Below are 16598 nucleotides of genomic sequence, written 5' to 3'. Positions count from 1 at the left end.
TTTCGTGGATATTCTAGTTTCAGTCCTTGCTGCTCTGCCAGTGCATTGATAGGTTTTCTGAATCAAGAAGAAAAGACTATCCATACTCCATTAAAAAGCATTTCCTTTCCAACATTATGTTTTCTGTCTTTTAACAGTTTCATCTGTATGTTGTTTTACTAAGCTTTAGAATACAGATTTTTTTTTTTAGGCATTCAATCTAATTTCACCTTTGTGTACAGTCAGGTGGTGGAGGGTATTGTATGACCTCGGTTTAGAAGAATAAAGCCCATTCTTCTATGTACAATGGTTACCCTGAAGGAGATGGGTGGAGAAAATCTGGAACTCAAGCAGAAAATTTGTGTGCAATGAGGGGAGAGAATAAAATGTATCAAGAAAAAGAATAAGGAAATTGACTGTTGAGTAAGCAATGGCTTCTTCAGCCGTGTATCTTATTGCAGCTTTAGATATTAGAGAGATTTGTGTGATTTTGAAAAGTAATTGAAGGTAGAACCATTTTCATCAGAATCTGATTTATGTATTTATCATACATTAAAGGGGTTGTCCAGTCTAAATCCATAAATCTGCAGTTACTCTATTACTCTGTGACTGCAGACTTAGGAGTCCTCGTATCACTTCGACATTAATGACCTATCTATAGCATAGGTCATTAATATCAGTCTGGGGAGGGTCTAACATCCAGTACCTCCACAATTAGCCTTTATCAGCTCTTGCAGTGGCTGGTTGCATATATTGTACCGAGCTGGAACAGCACGCTTCTGTCCGCTGTTTAGCGGCTGTTTCAGGGTATTGCAGTTCGGCTCTTATTGATGTGAATAGACGCTAATCCGTAGTACCCTGGAGTTGTCACTAAACCATATATGGAGCCATGCTGTTTTGTTTCCAAACACTGTTTTCATTCAGCCGCTGATGGAGCGGATCTCCGCTAATCATTGGGGCACCTGATGTCAGATCGCCACCAAGCTGATATTAATGACCGATCCTACAAATAGCTCAAGAGTTTTCAGCAGGCTCATTATCAACAGAGGCAGGATTACAATGATTGTTAACCGGCTGTGTATAGAACTGATAACATAGGATCCATTATTCACATTGCCACAGCACCCCTTGATCTTTTTCACACTTTTTACAAGATTAAAATATGATTAACACTAGAAGTCCCAGAGAGGGGTCATTTAACATTTCTACCTTTGGAACCCAGAGACGGGTTGAATGACCTGAAGGATTTTAGCTAACATCCTATAATCATCGTCTTTTGTTCTGTAATTAAGGCCATTACTGTTGCACCACAGGAGGTTGTTGTTTTCCATTGAGTTTAGCCATTTAAGGTACCGTCACACAGTGAGATCGCTAGCGAGATTGCAGCTGAGTCACGGTTTCCGTGACGCAGTAGCAATCCCGTTAGCGATCTTATTATGTGTGACATCTACCAGCGATCAGGCCCCTGCTGTGAGATCGCTAGTCGTTGCAGAATGATCTAGGCCATTTTCCTCAAAGGCGATGTCCTGCTGGGCAGAACACATCGCTGTGATTGACACTGTGCGACAGGGTCACAGTGACTGCTGAGATCGTTAGACAGGTCACTACTGTGACCTGTATTGTTCCTGCATCGTTGGTAAGGTCTGACTGTGTGACATCTTACCAGCGACCTCCCAGTGATCCCTATCAGGTCGCATCGTTTTTGAGATCGCTGGTAGTCGTTGTGTATGACTGGGCCTTTAGTTTCTAGTTAGTTCTATTCAGTTTATTGTATTTGATAATATAATTGACTAAGGGTCATTTGACCCTCTTTCGGGACTTCAGGGGGGAGCGCGAAATTTCTGGGACTTCTACAGTAGTGTTAAGGCAAAAATTTGATTTAAACTATTGATTATTTTCTGTTGATATTTGTCCCTTTAAATTTCGTAAAGATTTTTTTTTTTTAAAATAAACCATAATGTGACTGACACTTTAACTCAGCCAAGATGATATTGTGCCCTATTTGTAGTCACATAGCAGTTAAAGGTGTTATCCACTACTTTAACATTGATGTCATATCCTTAAGATAGGTTATCAATGTCTGGTCGACCGGGGTCCGACACTCAGCACCCCCGATGATCAGCTGTTCTCGGTCCTGATGGCGGCAGTAGACGGCTGGCAATGCTCAGTTCTGAAGCTGCCCCATCTTCTGACAGTGGCCATAGTTGAGCACAGCACATGGGCCTCCTATTGATTTGAATGGGAGGCAGATGTGCAGCACCTGGCCGTGGCTCTGAAGCTAAGCATTACCTGCCAACTTCCAGCGGCACCAGCTGATCGTCAGGGGTGCAGGGTGTAGGACCCGGGCCGATCAGACAATGATGGCCTATACTAAGAATAGGCCATCATTGTTAAAGTAGTGGACAACCCCTTTACGTAAGCTAAAAGTTCTGTTCGTGCTCCATATTGCTGCGCACCATATGAGAGCGCAGGGCTTGTTTGCCGTCTTTGGCACAGGTTTTGGGAGTCTATGAAGCTGCTGTAGCCGGCCGTGTATAAACTTGTATGGTCTCTGAAGGTCTACAGCCCTGACTGAATTGTAATTGAAGGTCTCTGACATGCTGATAGCTCCTGATCATATTTCTAGGTAGAATGTGTGATTTAGTAAAAATGTGAGTTGATGGAACAGAAACCAATTTGAAGTACACTATCTCTTTATGTCTCTAGTTTCAGTAATAATCCCTCCATCTTCCTGAGTTTCATGTAAACATTGTTTTTGGTGCAGAGGTTACTTCGGAGCTAAATATATCCAAGGACATGTTTTATTAAAAATGAGAGATCAGCAAAGGGCACACACTAAGTTCTTTTGTATGAGAATAATAAATTGGTTTAATTATAAATTCTCCTTGTTTCATGGTTCTGATCCAAGGATTGTGGCCAAACTCAGGGGAGCATTCCAGGAGGGTTAGTGTAATTATAGAGACCAACAAGCCTGAAAAAATCCTGGTATTAGCTCCGCTATAGGACCCGCTTCAGTGGTTCAGCAGCTTCAACCAGAGTTGATCTGAAGCCCAAGCGATACAGTCCTCTTCCCAGATACACCAATTGGAAAATTGCAAAATGCCCAGCTGGTGGCGAGCGCCTGCCAACTTTCTGTGGATGCTCACATTTTTATCATGCTGCTTTGCTGAAAGATTTAATCTTAGAAGATGAAAATAAAGATTTTGTGGGAGCATCGGAAATGTCTGTAATACTTTAGCATGGTAGTGGTGCGGTGCATCTGCCCGAGAGTGCATACATCTCAGCCTCACACTATTTTTATTAATACCGGACCATCCTAGGTTACAGTGTTGCTTTAGATGAAATAGAGTAAATTAGCCTAATAAAGACACAGCAGAGCTTACACGTGGCCCCTGCACTCCCCATGGAAAAGCATATACGATACCTGGTGGTATCACAGCACGTTGTGCGCAGAACAAGCTCACATCTGCTACATCTTCATTCTCTTTTCTAAGTGTTGAAGCAAAGTACAGTGAAATCCCATAATCATAGTTTTTATTATCTTCAATTTTCTTTCAACATCATATCATTTGCACCATTGACTCCAAGATTATTTTATACTTCTGTGTGCCTTACTAGTACAATAAAGAGCGGGTGCTGCTCTCTGTATGACACACTTCATAATATTGCTGTAATTCACCTGCCTGTTATAGAATTATCAGCAAGTTTAACCCTCAAACATGTAGCTCTTTCAAAGACAAGTCCAGCCATACCTTTACAAAACCAGTCCGTTACTCTCTTACTAAGAAATTAGTTTGAATTGATATGTAAATGAGGCTGAAGGTGTCTGGTAGATCTGAAGCCTCTGTCACTCCAGCTCTTTTCCTCGCACAGCGTCGCCTCCTCTTGCTTGATTGATGGCTCCTTTCTCTGAAATCACAAAACATAGAAACTTCGTTAAGCAGCGATGGGTGGGGAATAAAGCTGCAGTGACAGAGGCTTCAGATCTACGTTGGTCCTTCAGTCTCGTTTGCATATAATTTTAAACCTCTTTTTCTCTGTAAAGGAGGTACAGATTGGCCATGTAAAGGTATTGTGCGACTTCTCTTAGAAAAAGCTACGTGCACTCATAAATAATTTTTATGGATGAAATCCTGCCAACAATCCCTTTAAGCTGGACCTTAAATATCTGAAAATAATATAAAAAAATCACAGAAAAAAGGCAGCCATATATACCAACACTATGGGTACAGTCACACTTTAGCGATGCAGCAGCGATCCCACCAGCGATCTGACCTGGTCAGGATCGCTGCTGCGTCGCTACATGGTCGCTGGTGAGCTGTCAAACAGGCAGATCTCACCAGCGACCAGTGACCAGCCCCCAGCCAGCAGCGACGTGCAAGCGACGACGCGCTTGCACGGAGCCGGCGGCTGGAAGCTGCGGACACTGGTAACTAAGGTAAACATCGGGTATGGTTACCCGATGTTTACCTTAGTTACCAGCACACACCGCTTAGCGTGTGCAGGGGGCAGGAGCCGGCACTGGCAGCGTGAGAGCTGCGGAGGCTGGTAACGAAGGTAAATATCGGGTAACCACCTTGGTTACCCGATGTTTACCTTGGTTACAGCTTACCGCAGGCTGTCAGACGCCGGCTCCTGCTCCCTGCACATTAAGGCTATGTGCGCACTAGTGCGTTTTACCCGCGGATTTGCCGTGGAAATTTCTTGAGAAATGTCTGCAATCTTTGTGCAGACATTTCCCAGCAAATTCTATGAGAAAAAAAAATAGCTGCGCGCACTGTGCGGATTTTTCTCAAGAAATTTCCTTGAGAAGAATTTCTCGAGAAAATTTCTTGAGAAAATGAGCATGTCAATTCTTTTCCGCAGGTACCCTGCGGATTTCGGCAGTACAGCCTGCAAAATCCGCAGGGAACCACCCGCGGGAAAATTGCGGCAAATTCGCGGCTATTCCGCGGCTAATCCGCATGCGAATTTGGTGCGGATTTTTTCCGGAGGTCCGGAAATCTTTCACTCCCAGAAGTTTCTTAAGAAATTTTCTTCAGAAACTTCACATTTCTAGTGCGCACATAGCCTCAGGATTGTTGCACTCTCACTGTCACACACAGCAGCGATGTGTGCTTATCAGCGGGAGAGCAACAATAAAAAAACGAACCAGGGCTGTGTGTAACGAGCAGCGATCTCACAGCAGGGGCCAGATCACTGCTCAGTGTCACACACAGCGAGATCGCTAATGAGGTCACTGCTGCGTCACATAAAACGTGACTCAGCAGCCATCTCAGTAGCGATCTCGCTGTGTGTGAAGTACCCCTAAGTCACAATATGCAGGATCCTCCCCCCATTATAAAGATGGGGGCACCACAAGTGCAAAATATTGATAAAACAACCACTTACACCTACCATTAATGAAGGTGGTGGTTGCCCAGTACAATAAGTGTATGCGGATAAGGCTTGTATAGAGCATCAGGAGATGCACAGTGTCTGGCTTGCAGCCTATTAGTGAAGTCCATACTAGTAGGTCAGTCAGGCTTTCTAGCACTATAAACATGATCTCCACAAGGACACACACCTAATTTCCTGTGCTGCCTCCGCCTTTTGTTGTGGGACCTGATGCATCTGACAGCGCATTAACCCCTTAACGACTTATGACGTGCTATTCATGCCATAGGTGGTCTCCCTTTCTTTGATGTGGGCTTGCACGCTGAGCCTGCAGATGAATGATTAATTATTCAGCCTTCACCTGCCTCTAACAGCCATGAGTGGAATGGTGCTCCGCCCAGTGCCATTAACCTGTTAAATGCTGTACAGCAATGTGTTGTCATGACAGCCTTCGGTCTATCATCACAGTACTTCTGTGAAAACCAGCCCATGGCTAGCATTCATAGGAGACTGATGTCTACTGCATACAGCCATTCTGTGGCAAAAGTTTGGACACACCTCATTCAAAGAGTTTTCTTTATTTTCATGACTCTGAAAATTGTAGATTCACATTGAAAGCATCAAAACTATGAACTAACACATGTGGAACGAAATACTTAACAAAAAAGTGTTAAACAACTGATATGTCTTATATTCTAGGTTCTTCAAAGTAGCCACCTTTTATTTTGATTACTGCTTTGCACACTCTTGGCATTCTCTTGATGAGCTTCAAGAGGTAGTCACCGGAAATGGTCTTCCAACAGTCTTGAAAGAGTTCCCAGAGATGCTTAGCACTTATTGGCCCTTTTGCCTTTACTCTGCGGTCCAGCTCACCCCAAACCATCTCAATTGGGTTCTGGTCTGGTGACTGTGGAGGCCAAGTCATCTGGCGTAGCACCCCATCACTCTCCTTCCTAGTCAAATAGCCCTTACACAGCCTGGAGGTGTGTTTGGGGTCATTGTCCTGTTGAAAAATAAATGATGGTCCAACTAAACGCAAACCGGATGGAATAGCATGCTGCTGTAAGATGCTGTGGTAGCCATGCTGGTTCAGTATGTCTTCAATTTTGAATAAATCCCCAACAGTGTCGCCAGCAAAGCTCCCCCACACCATCACACATCCTTTAGCCCAAATAAGTATCTTCTGCTTGTTGCCTGTCCTTAGCAGTGGTTTCCTAGCAGATATTTTACCATGCTGCACAAAATCTCCTCTTAACAGTTATTCTAGAGATGTGTCTGCTGGTAGAACTCTGCGTGGCATTGACCTGGTCTCTAATCTGAGCTGCTGTTAACCTGCGATTTCTGAGGCTGGTGACTCGGATAACTTAACCTTTGCAGCAGAGGTGACTCTTGGTCTTCCTTTCCTGGGGCGGTCCTCATGTGAGCCACTTTCTTTGTAGCGTTTGATGGTTTTTGCCACTGCACTTGGGGACACTTTCAAAGTTTCCCAATTTTTCGGACAAACTGACCTTCATTTCTTTAAGTAATGATGGCCACTCGTTTTTCTTTACTTAGCTACTTTTTTTCTTGCCATAATACAAATTTTAACAGTCTATTCAGTAGGACTATCAGCTGTGGATACACCTGACTTATGCACAACACAACTGATGGTCCCAACCCCATTTATAAGGCAAGAAATCCCACTTATTAAACCTGACAGGGCACACCTGTGAAGTGAAAACCATTTCCGGTGACTACCACTTGAAGCTCATCAAGAGAATGCCAAGAGTGTGCAAATCAGTAATCAAAGCAAAAGGTGGCTACTTTGAAGAACCTAGAATATAAGACATATTTTCAGTTGTTTCACACTTTTTTGGTAAGTATTTCATTCCACATGTGTTAATTCATAGTTTTGATGCCTTCAGTGTGAATCTACAATTTTCAGATTCATGAAAATGAAGAAAACTTTTTGAATGAGAAGGTGTGTCCATACTTTTGGTCTGTACTGTATGCATATATATACAGTATAATATAATTATATAGTAAATCACCCCTCTTTTGCCATACTAAAAAACAAAACACATTTATGGTATCATTGTGTTCATAAAAGTCTGATCTATCTAAACATAAAATAAATGAATCTGTTTGGTAAACAGTATAACGCGAGAAAAAATAAAAATGCCAGTATTGCAGTTTTTTGGCCATCAGAACAGAAAAAAAAATAACAGGTGATCAAAATATCAGTTTTATGGTAAAATGTATGCTGCAAATCAAAACAAAACAAAACAAACCCCAACAATTCCAGGATTTCGCTTTTTTTCTATTTCGCTACACTTTAATTTTTTTTCCTCCTTACCATTACATCATATGATAAAATGGATGGTGTCATTCAAAAGTATAACTCATCCCGCAAAAACAAAGCCCCCACATGGCTGTATTGACGGAAAAATAAAAAAGTTATGGCTTTTGGAATAAGGGAGAAGAAAAAAATAAAAAGCACAATAATGAAAAATCGCAGGTCCCCAAAGGGTTAATATTGTGTGTTGACAAATACGGCTGCTTCTTTTCTCTGCTGTTGTTTGTATTCTATGTCCTTTTTTGTGGGTTACCTTAAACACCTACTTGGTACTTTGGGAGCTAGTCAGTTAAATGATATGGCCTAACTTAGCTTTATTTGAGTAACCTGCATAGCTCTAATTTAAAAGGCTTTGTATAGTTTTCCGTGCGCATGTATCCGATGAATTGGTCAGGAATGGTGTATAGCAGCAAAGTAACTTTTTATCTTTTGATAAGCCTTTATATTGTATGCTTGTATATAGTTTCTTCTAAGCATTGTTTTTTTTTTTTTCATTTTTCTCTAGGTTGAAGATGCTATGTTGATGTTTGACAAAACAACCAACAGACATAGAGGTAAGATTTAATTCCACCGTGGTTTTATTGTGGCTTTACACAGTGTGTAGGATTATTAGGCAAGTTGTATTTTAGAGAATTTTTTTTGATTATTAATCAACAACTATGTTCTCAATCAACCCAAAAGACTCCAACTTCCAAAAATATTAAGCTTTGATATTTAGGAGTGTTTTTTTTTTTAGATTTGGCTATTTTAGGAGGATATCTATTTTGCAGGTAACTATTACTGTGCAGAATTATTAGGCAACTTAATAAAAACCAAATATATTCCCATCTCACTTGTTTATTTTCACCAGGTAAACCAACATAACTGCACAAAATGAAGAAATAAACATTTCTTTTTTTTTACCTTTTTATTAGATTTTAATAACAAAAACATATCAATAATCCTATAATAAAATACATTTTTATTATGTTAAACTACAACATTACAGATAATGTATCTCCTCGAATCCCAACCCCCCTCCTGACCTCCCCCCACCCCACCTCTGCGTCTCCTCTCTCCAAACCTAGATCTTTATGATATTGGGTTGTGCCCTCCAATGACCTCCCGCAGGTGAAATAAACATTTCTGACATGCAAAAACAAAACCCAAAAAAATTTGTGACCAATATAGCCACCCTTCTTTATGATGACATTTAACAGCCTACCATCCATTGATTCTGTCAGTTGCTTGATCTGTTTACGATCAACATTGCGTGCAGCAGCCCCACAGCCTCCCAGACACTGTTCCGAGAGGTGTACTGTTTTTCCCTCCCTGTAGATATCACATTTTATGAGGGACCACAGGTTATCTATATGGTGTGCAGATCAGGTGAACAAGGGGGCAATGTCATTATTTTTTCATCTTTTAGACCTTTACTGTCCAGACACACTGTGGAGTAGTTGGATGCATGTGATGGAGCATTGTCCTGCACGAAAATCATGTTTTTCTTGAATGATACCGACTTCTTCCTGTACCACTGCTTAAAGAAGTTGTCTTCCAGAAACGGGCTGTAGGTCTGGGAGTTGAGCTTCACTCCCTCCTCAACCCGAAAAGGTCACACAAGTTCATCTTTGATGATACCAGCCCATACCAGTACCCCACCTCCACCTTGCTGGCGTCTGAGTCAGAGTGGAGCTCTCTGCCCTTTCCTGATCCAGCCTCTGGCCCATCCATCTGGCCCATCCATCTGGCCCATCAAGAGTCACTCTCATTTCATCAGTCCATAAAACCTTTGAAAAATCAGTCTTAAGATACTTCTTGGCCCAGTCTTGATGTTTTATCTTATGTTTCTTGTTCAAAGGTGGTTGTTTTTCAGCCTTCCTTACCTTGGCCATGTCCCTGAGTATGGCACACCTTGTGCTTTTGATACTCCAGTAACGTTGCAGCTCTGAAATATGGCCAAACTGGTGGCAAATGGCATCTTGGCAGCTTCACACTTGATTTTCCTCAATTCATGGGCAGTTATTTTGCGCCTTTTTTGCCCAACACGCTTCTCGCAACCTTGTTGGCTATTTGCCATGAAACGCTTGATAGTTTGGTGATCTTGCTTCAAAAGTTTGGCAATTTTAAGACTGGTGCATCCCTCTGCAAGACATCTCACAATTTTGGACTTTTCAGAGCTGTCAAATCTCTCTTCTGACCCATTCTGCCAAAGGAAAGGAAGTTGTCTAATAATTAAGCACACCTTATATAGGGTGTTGATGTCATTACACCACACCCCTCCTCATTACAGAGATGCACATCACCTGATTTACTAATTGGTAGTTGGCTCTCAAGCCTATACAGCTTGGAGTAGGAAAACATGTATAAAAAGTATAATGTCATCAAAATACTCATTTGCCTAATAATTCTGCACACAGTGTATTCGCTAGTGAGCTATAGTTATCAAAACCGTTATGATAACTGGTTGTAAAATTGTGTATGACCATTGGGTTTACACGTTGACTTTAAGTGGTGATTTGTGTGTTGGTCTAGTGTTCGTTATGTTTGCTCTCACAGTTTTTGAATGGACAGACAACAAATTAGTTTTGTGATTTTTGTTTTGCTCCTTCTGTTACAAAAAAGACAAAGCACAACAGACAGATATTTTATGCCTGAAGTAGGTATATATGACCTTCCAAATCTTGGAAGAGGGTATAAATTACCAATGTGCAATGGCTAACGACAGGTAACAATGATATCACAGTGGTGTACTGGTTGTGGATGTTGATGAATGGTTGTCAACATACAATTTGTGTATATTGAACAGATAATTTTGTTTTCAGTAGAAGGACATAGTTGCAGTTTAATTTCTAATTTTTTCCAACAATTCTAGAAATGATATGGGATTATTTTGTTCTTACCTTCCGAAATACTGTCAGTTCAATGGAAACTTGTCAGATTGAACTCAAAAGACAAAAAGGGGGATTCAGGGTAAAACAGCTCCCTAGTGTAGGGGTTTATTTGTGGAAAGGTCTGTAGTTATAGTCCTGTTTTACATATGTACCTGACCAAGGTGCATGTGCAGTAAATCCAATAAGTAGGTAAAATTCCAGTACCCTGACACATACACTGATGAGCAAAAGGTTAACTATGTTTTGAACTTTTGACTTTCAGGCTCCATATCTCACCATCCACTGTAGCTTCGAACATTAGATTACCATAAATTTATAGACCATCATCATACATAAATTTGACATGCAACTATTTAGTATGTGATTAGCACGTTCCCTAATCACTCAGTGTGTTGTTAGGTTGATTAAGGAGTGAAAAGTTAATGATTTGAATCAAGAAGCAGCCATGAAGGGGATTTCCCAAGGAAAGACAAAAAGCGTCATCCAGCTCATCGATAATGGTCTCTCGGCAAAAAAAATTGCCAAACTGCATCATGTGAGTGCCGTGACAGTTGGAAGAATATAAATTAAGTCCACCCATTCAAAAGCAAACAGATGGATGTTGAGGCAAAATATCGGAGTCAACAAGTTGGCTCATCATAAGGTCTGTCAGTTCTTGCGTGACAATGATGGCAGTGGAGGTGTCTCATATGCTTCGTAACAGGGAGATCACAGATGTCAATGCAAGTACTGTGCAACGCATGTTACACAAGTCTGTAATGATGGCCCAAAAAAGGTGAAGAACCCTCTACTTTCATATTGTCATAAGATGCATTGGCTGGAAAAAAAAAGTATGAAAAATGGACATTAGAAGATTAAAAACAGGTGATTTGTAGGCATCAGAAAGTCAATAAATTAGGCTCTGATGGGTCCGGAAGAAACAAGGGAAAAAGGGATTAACGGATCGAGAAATTGAAGGAATAGTTAAGTTTGATGGAGGAAGGCTGATGATATGTGGTTGTTTCACAGCCAAAGGCATTGGATACTTGACTTTGACATTGATCTTGATGTACTCAGTGCTGAGCTATATGAGTATCCTAATGGACGAGTTAATTAGTACAGTCAAGTGCTATGTCGTCCATTTGATACCCATAGTGTTCCAAAGGGACAACGACCCAAAGCATACTTCAAGATTGGTGAAGAAATGGTTCATTGACAATGAAGTAGAGGTGCTGGATTAACCTCCACAGTCCCCAGACCTCAACCCAATTGAACACTTGTGGGTAGAGCTGAAGAAAATGCTTTATACATACCAAAGTGAGTTGACCCGTATTCACCCATTTTAGGAATGTGTAGAAGGGACCTGAGATAAGATGTTGGTCGGAACATACTTGAACTTGATCTCGAGCATGCCTTGAAGGATTCTGTCAGTGTTGAAAGCCAAAGGTGGATTTACAAAATGCTAACAAAATAAAAAAAATTAAAATTAATTTATATTTTTCTGAACAAAACCGTAACAATGCAGTGACATGACAAGAATCTGCATAACTAATCATATGCTAAATGGTTGCAAGTCAAATGTATGTATGAGATAGCCAAGATGATTGTCTATATAATAATGGTAGTCTCACTTGCAAAGCTGTTGTGATTGATGAGATATGGAGCCTGCAAGTCAAAACTTAAAAACATTGTTACCCTTTTCCTCATCAGTGTATATCATTGTGGTTATAAGCATAGTGTGCACATTTAGGGAGTGTCCACCCCTAGTCCTAGGTTATGACAAAATGTCCCCATGCACATTGACTAAAGAACCCATTATTATTGGTGAAATCTGTCAACAGTAAAATATGTATGGGGCCTCACAACTCTTCCCAGACAGACCATGTAGCAGAAGAAAAGGATTGTTGGGATGGAATTTAGTTTCCAAATCCTTTGTTCTGCATTTAGATAAGCCACTGCCAGACGTTTCTGATATTGGCTCTCTGATACAAAATACAGGAATGCACGGGCAAGTATTTGATAATAATGGTCATGCCAGCATTCCTATATATCGGTGGGACTTGAGAGATTAACCGAACATGCTAGATTTTTCCAGCCAGTTATCTATTGTGTGCTGGCGCCTTAAAGGGATATTCCAAAGTTATCATACTTCTTTAAACAGCAGGAAAATAAGAAAGTTTACAATTATTAGATTTTCTATCTGCTTTAATTTTTTTTCTGTGAGAGCCTTTATTTAACATAGTGTACAGCTTGTTCCTTCTGGCGCTCAGCCACCAGAGTCTGGTGGAGAATGCCCAGTAGTTACATTCCAGGAGAGGAGTAGGCTCTGAACATCTCAGTTGGCTCTTTTCAGTCCATTGATTTCTATTCAGCGGTTAATTGCTTACATCCTTCTCTTTCCCTCTACGCTCCTGAGCAGTTAGCAATTTTGTGTAATCAACAGCCTTGGACCCAAACTAACAGGGCAGTTATCCTATCATAGCTCACACTCTACTGAGCTTGATAAAACATGCACTGTTATCTCCATATGTAAATATAGTGACATTATTGTAGCCTCAGCATAATGAAAGAATTTTACCCTTCTGCCCAGTTAATTCTTCTCTTTTCCAATAGGTCTATGACTCCATGTGATTAAAAACTGGCTAGCTGAATTCTTCTAAACTCTATGTAGAAACAGAAAGTCTATTTTCTCTGTATGAGTCACTACAAAAGTCCCTGGCAGAGGAAAGGAGGGAGTAGCTGGGTCTGGAATTGAAGAGAATAATTCATGCAGTTACAAGAGACTTCCTGTTTCTATAAGAAGAGAGAAAATAAAAAAAATTAACTGTGTAGAAAGACAAAATGAATAATTGTAAGTAAGCAGTGCAATATAATATGATTGAATATATTTAGAGGATAACAACTTTGATGGGAGTGCTTTGATCATAACTGAATAAAGGATTGAATATTTTTACACCAGGTGCTGAACTTTTATCTTTTTTTTGCTAAACCCCATTTAATTCAGTGGTGTCTTTCAAGATTTGCGATTGTGTTGACAAAAGGAAGCCACTATGCTAGCACGAATCAAACCTAACTAGAAATCTGTGCAACATGTTATTTCGATAGTGTAATTTTTTTTTTATATTTCTTAAATAAAAAAAATGAAATTAATAAATCTTGAAAAAATATTATAACCAAGCCATTTTTGTTATATATCCTCCCTATTAAGCTTTTCACAGACAAGTTTGTGAAAGAAATATTGCAGTGGTTTACATCATGATTTACACATATTTCATGACTGGATTAAATCGAGAGGACTTATTTTTTTTTATTGTATCCTTGTGGTCTCGTTTGCATACTTAATCCGTACAAAGTCCTGTGAATCAGGTGCAAACAGGGCAGTGTTTATAACTTCTGTTATTAAAATCTTCAGGAAAAGGAAATCGTGAACTACCATAGGAGATGCACGTAATAACAGGGAAATGTTTCATACAAGCAGTGCATGGAAATGGTTTATCCATTTCCGTAACCTCTGTTTAAATTTCTTCATCTTCATGGTGTGACAGCCAGGACAAGTCATAACATTCAGATGTTTTACAGATTCAGCATTCATTTCCAACTATATACATAGACCTATGACTATCCTTGCTTTGTGCATGTATTGTGCTTCTGAGATAACTGAGCTGAAACTTGTGGGTTTTGATAAATGACTGTTTGCCGAAAATGAACTAAATTATATAGTATGAGCAATGAATAAAGAGCAAATCCTCCAAACACTGGGATTACAGGATTGAAATTCTCTGATCATATGTGTTGTCAGATAGTGACAGAACCGGGATTGCTTTATTTGCTTAAGATTCCTCTCGTGCATACCAGGCTCCAGGAAGATATATATCTCATTCACAAAAGCTGAGTGAGGAGTAAGGAACCTGGGAAAGCTGAATCGATTGACAAGTCCCTGTCCATTGACCATGTCCGTAATCTGTGGTTTCTGGGTGGGAGCCTTGAGAATATGCGTAATGTGGCTTTCTTTGGTTGGCCGGCCGGCCGGGCGCAATATCATCATTGCAGTGGGACGCAGATGTAATGATACGTCAGGCCAGGTAATCAAAATAACCACAGATGCCATCAGGTATGAGTAGGTTATCAGGGCTCCTATCCAGCGGCCACAGATAATTGTGGCTGATGGATAGGGTTCTATGAATCAATTCACACCAGATCTACTGGATATCTTTAGCATATTATAGTTTGCTAGGAGGGAGCTCTTGAAATTCGAGTTTTTGGGTCTGGATTTTTATGGATTAGTAGGCAGATTTGTTAGCGGGCCTGTTCTTACCTTCCTGGCCTGGCTTTCTTTGTAGTCCTGAGTCAGTCCAGATATTGGGCTAGTTCATCACTGGATTTAGATATTTAGATACATGTGCAGTTTAGTGGAGGAAAACTGATGAGGCAGAAGGTGTTTAGCCAAGAGTGTCTGTTATTGGTGTCTACTAGTGATGGGTGAACCCCCTGATGTTCGGGATTTGGAGACTCGCCCGAGCTTTTTGTAAAACTTAAGTTCGGGGCCGGAGATAATGCGAATTTGTGTCCGAACCCCGAGCTTGGACTTTACAGTTATGGGAAAGGGCGGGGGGGAGGGGGCTGTAAAATAAAGAATATGGTTAAAAATAAACATTGTCATTATACTTACAGGTCCCCCGACGCGTCCTGCATGGAAATACATGCAGGCCACCCGCTCCTTTCAGGAGAGTGTGCAGCTGGGCCAGGTGATACCGAAGCTAGACTTGCACGAGTCATATGCAAGTGGAATCATTATCTTACTGTGATAGTCAAAGTTCAATCGAGTCCATGGCTAAGCCATTGACTCGGGTGAACCTATGTTGTTGATATTATCACTTCAAAGTTGTGCTTGGCTTTTCTGCCAACTTCCCCCCCCAAAAAGCCATTGGCTTGCAACTCTACAGACCGCAGTCTGTCAAAAGAATTTCAGCTCTTTGGTGAAAAATATAGAAAACCCAAAGCTTGATTGAACACTCATTATTAGATTGTCCCATCTCAGATAATGTCTGCAACTGAACAGAAGCCAAGCGATATGCTCCATTTACATTTTCAGATGGCAATGTCTGCTACTGAACTTTATGGGCCCTGTAAGAGCTGGACTGAAAGATGATCTGGTCTTCTGAACGCAACCTTAGACTGTCCCATCAAACAGCATTAGCAGTGTATTTCAGGGGATTCCTCATCCTTTCATCTGACGAATGTTAAATACAATTTTTAGATCTGGATTTCTGGATACTCAGAGTGGCTGATTCCATACAACTGGAAAAAAGTTATATCTACATATACCAGCTTAACCCATGTCAAATGCTCGTCTTTTGACCAGTGCTGTGTGAAAGAAGGCCTTTGGATAGGTTTATTATACTGTAAAAAGACGCTACACGGTTACAAAGCCTAACATGAGAGACTGCTATCATGACCACCTCCAAACCTTTTACTCCCTCCAGTATTCCTGACCGATGCAAAAAAGGCACACACACCACAAGACCTCTTTAGTGGATGGGGTCGGCTACAACTTTATTTATTATATTTCCTTTTACTTCTCTTTAGTAAAACGTCTCTTTTAAAATTTCAACTTCTCAGAATACTTGAACCGATTCTTTCACCATTTTTTAATTCCAAAACGGTGTGGCCCTCCAGACTCCCAGAGTCCACGTTCACACTCTGTCTCATTAACATTGATTGAATTTACCGCTGCTGGAACTTGAACATCAACTCTGTAATAAGAAAAGCCATATCAGACACCAAAAGGAAAATACCATTTAAGGGATGGAGGGAGGGACGCTTGTCATCCTTAAGGTGGCTTTACACACTGCAACATCGCAAACGACATCGCTGTAACGTCACCGGTTTTGTGACGTTATAGCGACCTCCCCAGCGACATTGCAGTGTGTGAACACATCAGCGACCTGGCCCCCGCTGTGAAGTTGCTGATCACTACAAATCGTTCAGGACCATTCTTTGGTCCTTTGTTTCCCGCTGTGCAGCATGATCGCTGGAAAGTCTCAGTGTGTAAAGGG

General features: G+C 40.9%; 1 protein-coding gene across 6 annotated transcripts in view; it reads left to right on the top strand.

Annotated features, from left to right (window-relative positions):
- The window catches only part of MSI2 (musashi RNA binding protein 2), a 934763-nt gene that overhangs the window by 443173 nt on the left and 474992 nt on the right, over positions 1–16598 (top strand). For all 6 annotated transcript variants that reach the window (XM_075336584.1, XM_075336585.1, XM_075336583.1 and 3 more), the window contains exon 7: positions 8196–8244. In XM_075336584.1, the coding sequence (XP_075192699.1) occupies positions 8196–8244 (49 nt within the window). The remainder of the gene's footprint in view (positions 1–8195; positions 8245–16598) is intronic.

Source organism: Anomaloglossus baeobatrachus, chromosome 2 (genome assembly GCF_048569485.1).
Source record: "Anomaloglossus baeobatrachus isolate aAnoBae1 chromosome 2, aAnoBae1.hap1, whole genome shotgun sequence".
Lineage (NCBI taxonomy): Eukaryota > Metazoa > Chordata > Amphibia > Anura > Aromobatidae > Anomaloglossus > Anomaloglossus baeobatrachus.
Note: the sequence above shows the minus strand (reverse complement) of the source record. Positions and strands in the feature narration are given on the sequence as shown.